Source organism: Pseudonaja textilis, chromosome 2, assembly GCF_049901715.1.
Source record: "Pseudonaja textilis isolate UNSWEBS1 chromosome 2, rPseTex1.2, whole genome shotgun sequence".
NCBI classification, from domain to species: domain Eukaryota; kingdom Metazoa; phylum Chordata; class Lepidosauria; order Squamata; family Elapidae; genus Pseudonaja; species Pseudonaja textilis.
Genome location: NC_141991.1, coordinates 175,677,535 through 175,693,466, shown reverse-complemented (window position 1 = coordinate 175,693,466; position 15,932 = coordinate 175,677,535). Strand labels below are relative to the sequence as shown.

The window sequence follows — 15,932 nt, the reverse complement described above, 5'->3', positions numbered from 1 at the left end:
GCAAATGGTGATGATGGAAGACTGCAGCTGTCATAATTGTCAAGAGCCAGCTGTCAAGTGTCCAAGTTGTGATCATGTGACTGCGGGGGTGCTGCAACGGCCAGAATTTTGATGACTGGTCCTAAGTAACACGTCTTCAACAGCAACATTGAACAGCTGCCAAAGAAGTGGTCGTTAACCAAAAGCTACTGGTAGAGAGTTTAGGGATAAAGCCTCTAATACGTATTGAGAGATAGCCTGGTAATTGGTTCCTGCTTTAGGAAAAGTTAAAATGCCTGAGCCAGCATGGTCCTTTGAATGTTCGATTGCAACTAAGATGGAGATTAAAGGGTTCAGTATGTAAAGTGAATTCACTGGGACTTTGAGCCAGCCATTTTGTCTCATACCAACATACCCCACAAGGCCATTATTATGCGGATAAAACCAGAGTTAACCCATATTTATTTAATTTATTTGTTGCCAATCTCACTATCATACAATTCTGGGTAATTTGCAATCTGATAAAACTATAATATAAAAGAGTAAAACAGTAAGTACATTAAAATTAACAAGAATATATATTTTGGCTTTTAAGAGGAAAAGATAGGATATAAATGAAATTAATTTAATAATTAAGTAAACAGGCAAAAAGTCCAAGTTCAAATTGTACTTGGAGAAAGAAAGTCTGAGCATAACTAAAATTAAACAACAACCCACAATGACATGTGGGGATATCTGTTTGGGGAGGGGGCCTTGAGGGGGAAAATAAATAATAAAATGGAGGATTTTGCATAATCTCTATCTTTCAGAGACCAAGGTGAATATTTTATTTTAGGATTTGTATTTTGGGTTTCCATAGTAATAAAGTGGTCAGAGTAGTGAAAATCACTTACCAGGTACATTTTCCTGCCACACTTCAGACCACAGGTTGCCTTCTTCCTTCTCCCCTTTGTCTTCTTCAGGAATTTCATGCATGCCCAGAAAAGCCAGAGGCAAAACGCACTTGGCTTGATTCTTCAGGACATCTGGGCTGTAGCGTCCAATAGCATGCATAGTTAAAGCACAGGCCATTTTATAGACTGGCTCTAAAATAATAATAACAAAAAAAACAAACAAACACAGTGAGAGAAACATGACTCCCTGCTTTCATTGCAGCCCAGGAGGCTCAGGGTTCTACTTTCTAGTGATGCTCAAAACATTATTCAAAGTTCTGGTCATTTAGATAACACAGGATATAGACTTCCAAATCTATAAATCAAAGATATATAACTTTTACTAGGTGGAGAATTACATTGGTTGGTTCTTCAAATGGTGTAGCAAGAATCATGTTCCAAAAAGTGAGTAAGACAAAAACAAAAATTAAATTTCCCTGCAATAACATTTAAATAACCAATTAAATAAATAAAATAAACAAACCAATATAAAACCCCAATTAAATAATAGTAATATAATTATTCCCTACAGATTTAAAGCTTCTTTCCTTCTGTTACATTAAAAATAAACAGCAACATCTTGAAGGGCTCCAGGGCCATGGTCTAGAGTTCAGGAAATGTAGGCTCTATGCTTTTGCTGCAAATGAAGTAGAATCCATATTATTTTTGCTCAAATAAAATCACTTGGGGGAAAAAAATAGGAAATGCTTCTACTCTTTTTGCTGCAATGTTGAACAGAAAGTCAAAACAAACATAAAACTGTGGCAATTATTATTTTGCAAACTGTCTAGCTGTAATACTAATTATGACTCAAATTTTGATCACTAACTGATGCAGTAGTTAGGTGAAATATGACATGACCACATCACTTAGTGAGGCCAATCCCAGCAGTCCCCATTGCAATCGTTAGCAAAATTCTATTGGTCATTAGGTGAGGACTCTTCCTAATCCAAGTGATTCCTGGCTTGGTCTTTCCCAGCCCTGAGCTTTAGTAAGGTAAAGTAGTGGTTCCCAACCTTTCTAGAACAAGAGACTGGTTTTGTGGAAAACAATTTTTCCACAGACCAGGGCTGTAGTGGTTTCATGCACAATCTAGATCCCACACATGCACAGATGAAGCTTCAGTAGCTTGTCCACCACTTACGTGGCCTGGTTCTTAACAGGCCGTGGACTGGTACCGGCCTGCGGTTCAGGGGTTGGGGACCCCTGAGATAAAGGACTGCTTTCTCTTGAACTCCCCCCACACCCATGTATTTCTCCTCATCTCTGCCCTTTTGGCCACCCTACAAAGCAGCACTTCTCCGCGGCAGTGCTAGGGCTGAAATAAAACCCAAAGGCCCTCAGCAGTCACCAGTGTCCCTAGGCGTAACCTTCAACCCCAGTGCCCCTACTGCCATTGAGGACTGCCACTGTATCAGGTGGGTGAAAAGGCAAATATGGGGGAAGAGATAGGAAAGCTTCTGAGGCCTTCTGAAACATCGTAAGAACAGGATGCGGTATTTGGACGACGGTGCAAGCAATCTCATGAAGAAGGCCTGGAGTAGCCAGCAACTGCCTCTTATAGGGCCAGGTTGGGCATACTTTGTCAGTGGTTGGAAGCTGTTGAGGGTCAGCTGGGTGCAACAGGGCTTGTGGAGCATGGGATAGTGAGGTTTTTTTAACCATGACATGGGGCTTGAGGAAACATTCTTTGGCTGGCTGCAATAGGACTGAAGTAGAGGCTTAGATCAATGGTAGCCAGGTAACACTGCTGAAGATCTCTACTTCAGCTCCAAGGGTGATGCCAGAGTGTAGTTACGTAGGGTTGGCAAAAGGGGTAGGTAGGTGGATGGGGTGAATTGAAGCACCCTTGTAGTTGTAAATATGGACAGGCTGTAAGCACCTAAATTTGGATCGGATCACTGTGGGCATGCTACAAAGGTCCTACCTTGAGAACTACCTACATTATTCATATTTTCAGCATGTTCAATTAAGGAACAGAAGAGTTTCACAAATGAAATCAAATTATTGTGATAATTTTGACACAGACAGCTGGAAAAACACAATTTAGTGAGTTTAGGGCTCAGCTAACTGATTTAACTGGTGTAAAATCAACACCAGTTGCTTATGTAAGAAGATGGTTGGCTTTTCAGAGATTTTAAAGTGAGTCATACTCAAGTAATGTAAAAGTTTTTAAATAGCAAAACTTCTGAATGAATTTTACGTAAGCATTTTCTCTCAAACACGGTACCAAAGGCATTTTAGTATAGAAAAAGGTGTTCAGTAAGCATGCTTAGCAAAAAAACAAAAAACAAAAAAGCAATTCTCAAACTATCCAGGTTGCATTTTAAAATAAAAGTAATAGCAATGTCATACTCATTACATATGCTTCTAGGAATGAACCACTTCAAAAATATTTAACATGCTACAACGTTTTAAAAATATTTATCTTAAGCGCATACCTTCTTTCTCCATGTACCAACTGTTCAGCTTCTGGAGCAATTTGTCAGTGCTGCTGTCTCGTGAAGTCTTAAAATAAAACCAGGAAAAACTCATGTCACTTCTGAACTCACAAAACCAGACAGAAAAATCTCGAAACTGAGGAAGCATGACTTACTCTAACTAAATGTCCCAAGGCAAATGCAAAGCTCTTCTGCACCACACTATTGCGATCAGTTAGGCCACTAAGTAAAGCACTCATGAGCTTACCTAGGTAAGAGAGGAAATTATTTTAGCAATCAACTGTAAGTTTCTGTACAAACAAGTAGAAAGTCAATTCCCAAACCTTCTGATATAATTAATATAATAAAAAAGACGTGGTGTAATGTACTACAGAACTACTCCGACCAGCTATAACACACTTGATGGCTCAAAATAAACAAAATATAGCGGCAGATTACCAATACTATAACGTAATTTTCCTCAAGTAAGTTTCCATACAGTACTGATTTGTAACCATTAGTTTGAATAAAGGGATCATTGTTGACTGTAGGAATTGATTTCTGGCTTTGTGCTGACTTAATTAAATCCATGTAATGGGAAAGGCTTCCTCCGTCTCTCTCTAATGGGAGGAGTAGTAATCTATCCTTCGTTCACCATTTTGTTGAAAATTTGCTTTTTTAAACAATAATAATTATGTTATTGCATTCAAACAGAAATTCAAAATCCTTAAGGCAGATTAAGAAAATCTTTTGTGGGTTAGTAATGTTTTGGGGGTTTATTCACAAAGTGGAAAGAAAGAAAAAGAGTAAATCAGCCGAGGTTTAAAGGGAAGAAAATATGACTCTAAAACTTACCAGCAAATGGTGTCAAATCTTGTGGGCACTGAGTAGTTAGTGACACAATTACACTAGCACAACCACCCTAAAAAGAGTGAAAATAGGAAAGGCAGAGATTAGTTTATTTTTCCGGGTGAAAAAGAAGCTTATGTCTGCACATTTACTTAGAAACAAGCCCCCCTGAATTCAGTGATGCCTACTTTGAATGAATACAGGTAGTCCTCACTTACTGACATAGCAAGCGTTCAAAGTTACAAAGGTGCTGAAAAAAAAAAGACTTATGGCTAGTCCTCACAGTTCTGGCCATTGGAACATCCCCACAGTCATGTGACTGCAATTAGGGGTGCTTGCCAACTGCTGTGCATTTACAACAGTCACAGCATTCCACAATTACATGATCAACATCTGCAGCTTTCCTAGCTGTTTTTGTTGTGGAAGCTGACAGGAAGTTGCAAGCGTGATCACATGGCATCGTGCTTAATGACCCAATGTGATTCACTGAACAACCACATCCATGCCTGACAAAGTAATATCGTAAGACAGGCACAGTTATGTGATTTTCACTTCACCATGACATGGCTTAGCAACCGAGTTGCCAGTTGGTAAATGAGGGCTACCTATGTAGCGAATAAGACAGCTAGTCAGAATTCTGACAGTATGAATAACAAGGAAATATCCACCATATTATTCATTATTGAATTTTATTGGCAGGATCTACAAGTGCAGAACATCTAAAAATGCTAAGTTAGCTGAACTGCCCCAATGTTATCTGCCCCTCCCAAATATCTTTCTCCTAAGCACTAAGACTTCCTCATATTCATAGTCACTGTTAATCTCAGTAGAATGGCAATGGCAAAGCCCCCACAGCATACCACCAATGGCCCTGCCAGGGAAGACATAATTGATGCGATATAATTGCATCACCTTCTAAATATAACAGGGGTGTCAAACTCAAGGCTGGATCTAGCCCACGGGGTGCTTAGATCTGGCCTACGAGGCCACCCTGGAAATAGCAAAGGACCAGCCCGCGGTGCCTCTGCCCATGAAAATGGAGCACAAGGACCTCCCGAACTCCGTTTTCGCTGGCATCTGTTATTGGGACATCACAGGGGCCCCCGACATGAGCAATGTTGAGCTGCTCCCCCTGCGGTTAAACACAACCCTGATGTGGTCCTCAATGAAATTGAGATGGATACCCCTGGCATAAAACATAACCCTACCATTCTTTCCTTTCTCTCCTGAATTTTCTAATATCCCATCTCTGGATAGGTCTCCCAAACTGCATTCACTTACATCACAGGATAAAATAATTATACACTTATAATTACGCAAATAAAGAGAGAGACGTGGGGGGCTATGCAAATGTCAATATGAGCTTAGCATTCCCAACTTTCCTGCAAAACCCTTCTTTCCTAAGCATAAGCATACCTTAGTGCCAATGCCTAATCCACTTCTAGTCAGTTCACAGAGCCTAGGAATCAGCTCTCCCAAAACAGACACATCCAAATATTGCAAGCACTGGAGAAACAAAATCAAAAGAAAATCAAAACATCCAAAGAGATTAATATAACAAAAGAGATTACTAGACTGTTGCTCACAAGCTGCTTATTAGCATTCTGCTGGAAGAACAACTGTTTGGAGCAGGAGCAACTAAAAATACATCCACTTTTAATCCAGTACTTTCTTTGCAGAAATGTTTTTGTTTCTATCAGCGGCTGCTTTGCCATCAATTTTCAAAGTGTAGCTTATTGTAAAAATAGAAACGATAGCCACTATTTTATTTCCTTTGTATGACTGTGCATATGTGAGGGTGCAGGAGGAGGGAGAGGTGCTGAGTGTTCAGGGCTATTGTACCCCTTACTTGATTTGCATCCTTGTTACGGCAGGAAGGCTAGCCTGTTTTAAAAGCTCATGAAACAATTTTGTGAATCTTGTCTTCTTGGTTATTGATCAAGACATCGTTAGAAGTGAATCAACTCCCTGCTGTTAACACTAGCTTTCCTTTACTAAATGAAACAATCAGAAATACCAATATTTTGCTATCAATTATAACCAGAGGAATTTCATTATTATTTGCAATCTTTTTTGGACAGGTTATGTAAAACTTTTCTTAAAGCCAATTATTACCATATTTATAGTTTCCATCATTGGGGAGGATTTAGCAGCACTCAGTCTTGCAGTATCCATTGCAGCCTTAAAGATTTAAAAAAAGAAAAGAAAAATGGATTAAAATCTAGAGTTTAAAAGGTGACAAGAGAAAACGGAAGGCCCATGTGGATGCATAGTAGCAAGCAATATTTTGTTAAGAGCAATTGAAAAGACAAAGATTCCTTAAAAAAGAAAGAGCAATAATTCTCATGAAATTTTTAAATTCAAACAATATTTTACTTAAACAGTGTATACAAATTAAGCTAACTAACTTATTTACTTTGAATTTTAATTAAAAATAAAATATCATGTGGATATCTCAACTGCATGATGATGTAACTAATATCATTCCCTTCTCTGCTAGACACCCTTTAATCTTGATTAGATCATGCTTTCTTTTATAAATGAGAAACCTTTTTATTTAATAGTGCCCTTACCTTTTCTTGCTCTGTAGCACGCAGGCTCAAATAATTGAGGACCTGAGGCTCCAAAACACTCAGGGATTCCAACAAAGCTGGGATGAGTTTTGGTGCATGTGGTTTCAGCATGGCCCCAGCACTTTTACTGATCTTCACCAGGGTATTAATGCTATAAATAAAAATGTGGAAGACAAGCACATTTGCATTTTTCTTCACTAGTAGTAATCCATGCAACCATAGAATGAATACTGTTTAGATGTCAGAAAACAATCTCTACCAAATTTAATTTCCATTCGCTAAAAAACATAGTAGTTCAAAAAATAAATGAAATGCTGCAAATTCCCAGGGAGCTTATATTATGTACTTTCTGGGCCATAAATGTCCCTATCACCAAAAACTCTTATTAATTTCAGTGGTTGTATTTATAGCAGGTTGGACTGGCTCTTTCTACAGCTGGTTATAGCAACTGTAGGACTTTTTAATTGGTGCAATCATGATTTTCCCACCAAAGCTTAAGTGGTGCACATTATGCATATAATTAAGCATATGTTCTACATTGAGTTTCCTTGGTTCATAAATTATGGTAAACAGTTTACTGGGTGGTGCAAGGCCAGCCAACTATGATTCAATTAGAATCATATGCTTAAGCAACTCATGGGATACTACCATAGGGGAATCTAGAAATCATCATTTATTGTAAAAAATATTGGTTGGATTCTTTTATTTTATTTCAGCTAAGAAGTGAAAGAATGATGGATAAAGTCCTGCTGAAATAGTTTCTGGCTATGAGATTTAGAAATGTGAAAAGAAAGGGAAAAAAAATTAAGGATAAGGTACCTCAGAGTCCGCACTTCAGTCACCGTATTCATCATTCCTTTATCAAGAAGACATGGCAAAAGTACGGCTATGGTTTTCTGGCCTGCAACTCCTTTAGATGGGTCGCACATCTTCACACACACCTTAAAACAAACAACAACAACATGCAGATGGAAAATGGGATCCACTGTGAGCACAGATATTCTGAAGTTATTCTTTACGCTTTGGTTCAAACTGAGTCACAGAATGATGTAAAATTCTTGAAGTTATTAAATTGATTATGAGAACGTACCTTACTTAATGTTTTCAGGGCTAACTCTGCCGCCTTTCGTACAGATTCCTGAAAAAGAAAAGGAGGGGAGGGGAAAATAAAACTTGTAAGTTTCCAATTTTAATTTCAGACATTATTAATGGAGTAATTTTGCCTTGATGGTATATATTTTCAACAAAATGTAAATCTCTTTTTCAAACAAAGGTGGTTGAACAGTCATTTTCTATTCTAAGTATTTCCATTTTATTCATAAAGCTCAGATATTTTTGCCATGAAGGCTGAAAACCAAAATGGACTACAAATGTGTGTTTTATCATTCAGGGATGTTGAGTTCTGGGAATTCCCAGCATAACCCACAGGAAGCATACAGGCATTTTTGGTTCTGAGCTACTCTTTGCCTGCAATGATTATAGTAATTTTCCAATATTAGAACATGAACCTTTTTAGTACCTTTATATCATCTTGCACTCTAAAGAGTGTTTCCCATATTTCTGGAAGTTTATGAATAATCTCATCCAAAGGTCTTCCTCTTAGCAAGTCATTCAGTGCTAAACAGCTGTGGAAAGAGTTTAATTACCATTCTTCGCTAATATGAAGTTTCAATAAAATAAAACAAATTCAAGTTTCCCTAAACATGTAAATTATTTAAAAATATAGAAGAACTAACAGAACTGCCAGACAGTAATGCCTGTACATTTAAATTTCTTAAAGTAGAATTAAACCCCCTTTTCAAGCTCCCTTTTTAAAAAACAAACTGCAATCTTACAATAATTAGTTCTCTGTTTCTAAGGAAACACTTTATGTGGTTATGTCTTCATCTATAATAGGGGTGTTAAACTCATGTCATCACGGCAACATCACATGATGTATTGGGACTTTTTTCCCCTTTGCTAAACCGGGCATGGGCGTGGTTAGCGTGTGACGCATTTGGCCCACAGCCCGCAAGTTTGACAGACCTGATCTATAACAATTCTCAATAGTTTAAGTTAACCTGTTTTAAACAAACCATATTTAATAATAACCACAGTTCACTTAGTTCTACAACACAATATTTTCTTGCTCATGCTCATAGCAGAACTGAAAACTAGGCTATGTAGGAGTGTGCATGGAAAGACAAGGCTTATTTGCTATAGTTTAGCACAAGTATTTATATACAATTCCCCTCTTAACTAAATATCATGGGTGGTATTCTACAAAGTTCCTAATGGTACTTTGCATCAATGTCAAAAAAAGTTCCAGAGATATAATTATTTATACAGGTTATATCAACTTAAATCATATAGTAGAAAACAAACAAAAATTTATGCATCTTTTTTCATAATTAAGTCTTCCTGCTAACTTGTATGACTTATTTCCAAATATTTGTACTCCAAAATTGCAAAGTCTGCCACCCAGCCCCCAAATGTACAACTCACATAACTGACAGAATTACATAAATAAATCCTGAAAATCCAATTTAGAGGAAATATACAAGTATGGATTTTCAAAACACCAATTATTTTAATTGAAATAATGAACTGATTTTAAAAATGCATACCTTGACTCTCGAATTCGCCACATATTGCTAGTCAGATTGCTTATTAAATCATCAAGAATTTCTTTCATGTATTTGTCCACCTGAACCAATAGAAAACAGTTTTAACTATTAAAAGCATTCCCACACCCAAAAGAGTGAAGAAATTGAACATTTATAGCAATAATTTCCTAAAACTCAACAACAAACTACAATAAAACAGAAATTTAATGCAGGAAAGATTATTTTTAAAGAATTTTCCTGCTTTGTATATATCATCATTCAGAAACAGCTCAAGAAGAAGATATCAAAATGGGCTAATATGATAGCTTAATTCAGATCATTCTGACATAGTGATTTTACTATGTGGATTTTGCTCTATGTGGTAAAGAAGGTAAACCTCTCTATATAATAAAATCATTCTACTATAAACAGAAAAGAAAAAAAAACTACTACTAATCATATGTTCTCACACTACAGTAGTTACATATTCACATATATCACATATTTTTAAAGATAGATAAATAGATAATCAAAACAATATTTTTGACTGTAATCCTTAATGCAAGCAGGAACTTAGTTCAGAAAGACTTAGGCTTCTGCAAATGTATTTACTATTTTCATATAAACAATATATATATTGTATATAATATAGGAACGTGTGTATGTGTATGTTCTCTCTCTCTCTCTCTAACTTTAAGTTGTGACTGCTCAATGGAAAAAAGTGACGACATTGGGACATAATTATTCTGTGTTCACTTACAGCAGATTTGTCTGTAACGAGTGCATTCCAAATGCTGGTCATAGCCTGTCGAATCCCAAGATTGGGATCAAACTGATATCGATAGAGACGAGGAAGCAGTTGAGGAAGAAAAGGAGCCAGCTGTTCCCCAGCTTTGGTAGCAATCACATTAAAACCAAAAGCTGCTCCCTGGGAAAACCAAGGGGGGAAAAATTGTTAAATACCACTTAGGTGTCCCATTTATGTCCATTCAGGTTTCTGGTAACAGACAGAAAATATTCAACGCTAATAAAATGAACATTATGTATTTTGTATATGAATCAATAGCTCTTCTATATATAACGCTCCCGCTGTAACGGATTCATCCCAATTACTCATAATGTTGAGCTTCAGATCAGAATTCAGAATAGAAGATATAGTCTTTCAAAGTTATCCAGACATATAGGGTTTTTTTTTAATTCTAATGTTCTATTATCCCAACTACATGCAAATACCTTCCGAGAATTCCACATTGCATGATGATTGGCCAAATTCATGAATTTATACACCAAATCTGGCTGGTTGAGGTCACTTGCAAGTGAACAAAGCTCCTGGTAAGTAGAAAGACCCTGGCTTGGGAAAAACAGAAACAAATGATTAATGATACTTCTTACATGTCCCATTTTGCTCAAACAATTGTAAGGGGATACTTAGAGATGGGGGTCAAAATAATATTTTAAATATAAATTAAATTTATTAAGACGATTATGCAATAATTAAAAAATCTTCCCCATTAAAACAGAAACAATCCCATATTCTGTAACATCTAAGAAAGCAAACCACTATATTTCAGAATTAGTACGACCATACAATTAGAAGCAAGACTTTAGTCTGTGTTCCCTCTTTGTTTTTTTAGGCTTCTGTACAGATCTAAATGTAAAAGCGATACGGCTTTCCATTCACTTTTTGGGTTCACCTTTGCTGCCTCTCTAGTTCATGCTCTGCTACAAAAGACAGAGGATCACAGTTTCCATCAGGAGACATTTGCTCTTTGGACACAATGCTTAACAGGTGAGTGCACAGAATGGAACAAATGGTTGTTGTTTTTTAATGCCTCGGAAGTTCTGGCAAACAGTTCCAGCTAAGCTGTGATTTAACAGAACTATATTCCAAACAATGTTGTGCCATAATAAATGGGAACAGGGGCTTTGGTGACATGTATGAAAAGGCTGGTGCATCATACTTCCCCAACCTGCTCTCTACTTAACTTGGACACTGGTATGCCTGACAAACTTCATAGTGTCTTCTTTTGCTTAGATGCCACTACTTAAATTGCCAGGGCTGCAAACATGGTTCCTTCCAATTTTTGAAGCATCTTCTATTCTTTATGCTCCCGTATGGAAAAGTGAAGGGGGTAGGTTGGTTAAAATATGCCCCACTTGAAAAAAGGACACCAATGGCAATGCCCATTTGCCCCTCGTCACTGCAGAGCCTTATTTTCCCACTTCTTGTTACTTGCTACAGTGGTATAAATATTCCATGACTTTCTCATTCCCCACTGCTCAAGGAACATTTGAGCAATTCAGAGAATCAATTTACTAGGATGGACTAAGTGCCTTTGAATGATGGGTCCCCATAAAACTGACCACTAGCCCTGTCTCAGGAACTGGTATCTGTAGAGGAGCCCAACCTTCAATGGAATGTTTGGAAGGAATCATAAACCAAATGTGGCACTGGACAAGAAACTCCCAACGGCTACCCATAAGCACTTCAATATTTAAAAAAAGAGAGAGAGAGAGAGAGGCTCAAATCATATGAAATTAAGAAAATCTCATGAGAGTTTAGGACTGAACTTCTATGAGATTTGAAAACATCTCCAAAATAAAAAATCTAAAAAAAAAAGCTGATTGATGCTCAAATCAAGAATTACATGTAACATCTTTGTAGATCCCTAGTGATACCTATACCATAGATTAAAGTAGCACAATGGCTCACAAATAGCACAATTAATCAATGAACTTACCCATCTGGAGTTTTGCCAAGGCCTGAGCCTTGGAACATCACAGTTTCCCCAGACACTTCATGCTTGACTCTGTAACGAGAGTGTTCTATTATATGAAAGCTTGTGAAGGAGATTAATTTTGTATCTCTTTGGGATCAGATTATATAGCCTCTTGGTTCTGCCTCATTTATACATGTCAAATCTACATTTCCAAATCAATTGGAAAAAGAAGGGGTTAAGATTCATTACAGGATACATGTGCATTTTGGGAAAAACATTTTCCCCTGAATCTTGAAATGCTACTGCAAATGGGGGTCTTGCATAATAAAGACTCTTCTGTTAAATTTATTATAACTGGAAATATTTACTCAATTGATTTTATATTGGTAAAAAGGAGGGAGAAGAGGCTGGATTAAACTGTTCTTTCAGACTAACAAATGTCTGGCAGGATTTTTGCCCATTTAAATAGGCTTAATTTAAGTACCTGAACATATAATCTTATACAGATGTTACAAGAAACATTCACCACAGAGATAAAGGGATTTTATTACTTTTTCAAACCCATTCCACACTATCCTAAGATGCTTTTTGTTCCTTGAAGTATTTAGGATAAAAGTTCCAAATAGATCAAAACATAACATACTGAGATCAAACTATAGATTGCCATGCAGTAGGAAAGCAAATACATCGTATTATTTCAGAATTTCAAAATAAAGCTCATATTGATTCAAGATAATTTATAGGAAATGTGAACAGAAAGGTTCAGATGTTCTGAAGCATTCCTCCAGACTTGTTTTGTATTTAAACTCACTTACTTTTAATCCCTCTTTTTATTATTCCCTGCCTACTGATACATATTCTATCAGTTGAGGTTTCTTTAAAATACCTTTTCCCAGTCATAAGAGTTTCAACAAGTGTAGTAACTAGTTCCTGTTGATCTTGTTCGTTTCCAAGCTCATACACCAAACCAAGACCTTTAGAAGCAACATCTTGACTGAGTTCTAGAAGAAACCGAAAGCAAATTAAACGTTACTATGCTCAATTGTTACATCTATATATGGGTCTCCATGCCCAAACATTAACCAGGCCAATACCAGTTCAATTACATTTACCCATTCAAAAGTATGTAAATATCACAAACGCACAGCAGTAATAGAACTCCTAAAACCAAGGCCAGAAAAGTTAATGCTAGAAAGCCAACTCAGGAAGAATAAAAGGCAGTTTCCTCTAAGACTCTCAAATCGCAACATGTAAGCAATTCTCAGTCAGACTAAAAATGTCTGAAATAGTTCAGCGGTCTACAAGTTCTTATTTGAGAGAAAAGCAGTTGCACTTTAAATGCCTAAATGATTAAATGAAAAAACAAAACCTCTCAGCTATACTTCCAATTTTGCTATATTAATCAGTGGCACTGTAAAGTTCTTTACAGCATATATGTTGGTTTCAATCCTCACTAAGTCTAGAATTCAGATCAAATAGAAATCATTGCAGAACTTCTTGGCATCAGTTTTTGAAGTCAACCTGACAATAGCTTTCAATATTTTTTTCCTCCCAGATTAAGCTTACAAAAGTTTAGAATTAATTATATTAAAGTCACTATTTATTCAGAACCTACAATTTGGTTTCCTTTCTTTGTTAATACTACCAAATCTTTGTTTTCTTGGTGGCATTTAGCCTGAGCAACATATTTCATTTTTATATGCAATTAAAAACAGGTACAGGATCAAGTTCAAGAATCATTCATATTTAGTTTTGTAAAATAACATTTTATTTAGAAAAATATGTGTTTTTTAAAAAATCACTAGACTCTTGACAAATGTATTTTTTTCTTTTCTTTTATGTACACTGAGAGTATTTGCACCAAGACAAATTCCTTGTGTGTCCAATCACACTTGGTCAATAAAAGAATTCTAATTCTAGATTAAAAATTTCATTTAAATAATAATGCTATGCATTGGTATTACATAATTTCAATGTCAAATTTCTGAGTTTTTAGAGCAAGTAACAATTGAAATAATAACATCTCTGTACTGAAAGCTTTTTTTTCTATATCTGTAAGCTTAAGCGCTTTTGTTTCTAATAAGGATTTGCATTTTTAATCAATGAATAAAATAATGCAGGTATGATCCTACTTACCATCACTGTCAGACAAAGTAGATACAAATGCAGTTTGAATCTCTTTGAGATGTGACTATGAAAGAAAAAAAGAAGATTTTAACTTATACCTGTTACCTGAAATACAATTTCAAAATCTCACCAATAAGAATAACTCGCCCTTTTCTGGCTTGCTCTGTGAGCAGGGAAGAACAACATTTGGTGCAAAGCCTCTGATGGTTTATTCTTGAAGGAATACAATCTATGACAGATTGTCAGTTTCTGTTATCCCCTGTAGATGTGGTAATAATCCTTTGAAATATGGTTAGAGGTCAGAACATGCAGACTTTTTTCCAAGCTAATGCAGGAATCATGCAACTTCACTATCAAAACAATAAAGTGTGAGACTCAAACAAATGTCTTCTACTTTTCTACGGTATGAGTTTTGGAAAAAACAGCACTCTGTTAATGGACCTGTATCCCTTTTGCCCAGAAAGTGCACTTCCAGACCAAGTAGAAAAATGAGAATTCAGAAACAGACAAGCAAGAGGACAAAAGAATGCACCATGAAATCACAGGTCAACTAAATCAGATCTCCCCCCCCAACCTCAAAAATTGGACATAAATTTTTTCTTCCTACCTTAATTTCTTTATGGGCACTCAGCTTCTTCACCAGTGATAAAAGCCAAATACAGGATGCTTGTCTTATGTGAGGGTTGGGACTTATGATATGCTTATTCAAAATGACGTCCAGGACCCAGGGAACCACATCATTAATTTTCACATCTGTTACATTAAAACCATTGCAGAGAAGAAGTTAAGTATAATGCAAACAAAAGGATTTGAAAAACAGAGCCATGTCAGCAATGTTTTCACTTTAAATATTCATGGTTCAGCCTATAAATATTCTACATATAAATTCTGGACTTTGTTTCAGTTTCAGATACGTTCATGTACACTTGTGCTTACCAAAAGATGCAACATTTTTGCAGTTTACGGTGATACAAAATTAAGGGCTATATGGATTATTTTGTCATATTTTATTTTTCTCTCTTTTTAATCAGTTTCTCGAATGTTTCCCAAAGCAATCCAGTACAGAGCCTATTATATCAGATTTTACAAGAGGAATAAATGACAGGATTCTTTTTATTATGCAAACAGTATAGTTTCAAGCCTGACAGGTTGAATAGAAAAACTGATGCTGTTATTAGCCTTTTAGAATATTTGTTTTAATATTTGTGTTAACTGCTTTAGAAGTTTGTTTACTTGGAAAAATGTATATAAATGTTTAATGTGAATGGATGAAAAACCATTACCAACTACCCTGAGATATAAAGTGTGCATTTGCCTTCTAAGTCATCACAGAGACTAGATTAATTTTGGAATTTAGGCTGTAGTTTGACTTGAGTTATATTCTATTATCACTGATAAGCACAAAACTAATTGTAGGTGCAAAAATTATGCTGAAGCAGGTTCCATATTAAATGACTTTTCAAAAGTCAGAATAACAATGGAAGCAAAATTTCAATAGAAAACTGTCATTATGGGTTTGTTCACCAACAGCAGCTTTTTTTCTTCTAAAATTGCTCTCTGAAATATCTTATTAGATATTCCTATGCCAAACCTACCAATAGGCGCAGTATACTCTTCTTCAGCTACTATCCATGCATCACGGGCAGCTACGGAACTGGTCCCTATTGCAGCACTGGTAATAGCTTCACCAACCGTAAACTGTAATTCAATTTGCTTGGCCTGAGAAACACACAGTAAAACAACACTA

The 15,932-nt window shown here is 36.2% G+C and overlaps 1 protein-coding gene across 4 annotated transcripts in view; it reads right to left on the bottom strand.

The window, feature by feature from the left end:
- Nucleotides 1–15,932, bottom strand: part of ECPAS (Ecm29 proteasome adaptor and scaffold) — a 68,362-nt gene that overhangs the window by 13,257 nt on the left and 39,173 nt on the right. For all 4 annotated transcript variants that reach the window (XM_087926526.1, XM_087926527.1, XM_087926524.1 and 1 more), the window contains 18 exons: nt 15,781–15,904; nt 14,793–14,938; nt 14,195–14,249; nt 12,945–13,059; nt 12,080–12,148; nt 10,572–10,689; nt 10,099–10,266; nt 9,360–9,439; nt 8,273–8,378; nt 7,844–7,891; nt 7,573–7,694; nt 6,754–6,904; nt 6,296–6,361; nt 5,597–5,686; nt 4,187–4,253; nt 3,508–3,599; nt 3,353–3,419; nt 873–1,064 (listed from right to left, as the gene is read on the bottom strand). In XM_087926526.1, coding sequence (XP_087782652.1) covers nt 873–1,064; nt 3,353–3,419; nt 3,508–3,599; nt 4,187–4,253; nt 5,597–5,686; nt 6,296–6,361; nt 6,754–6,904; nt 7,573–7,694; nt 7,844–7,891; nt 8,273–8,378; nt 9,360–9,439; nt 10,099–10,266; nt 10,572–10,689; nt 12,080–12,148; nt 12,945–13,059; nt 14,195–14,249; nt 14,793–14,938; nt 15,781–15,904 — 1,876 coding nt within the window. The remainder of the gene's footprint in view (nt 1–872; nt 1,065–3,352; nt 3,420–3,507; nt 3,600–4,186; nt 4,254–5,596; nt 5,687–6,295; nt 6,362–6,753; nt 6,905–7,572; nt 7,695–7,843; nt 7,892–8,272; nt 8,379–9,359; nt 9,440–10,098; nt 10,267–10,571; nt 10,690–12,079; nt 12,149–12,944; nt 13,060–14,194; nt 14,250–14,792; nt 14,939–15,780; nt 15,905–15,932) is intronic.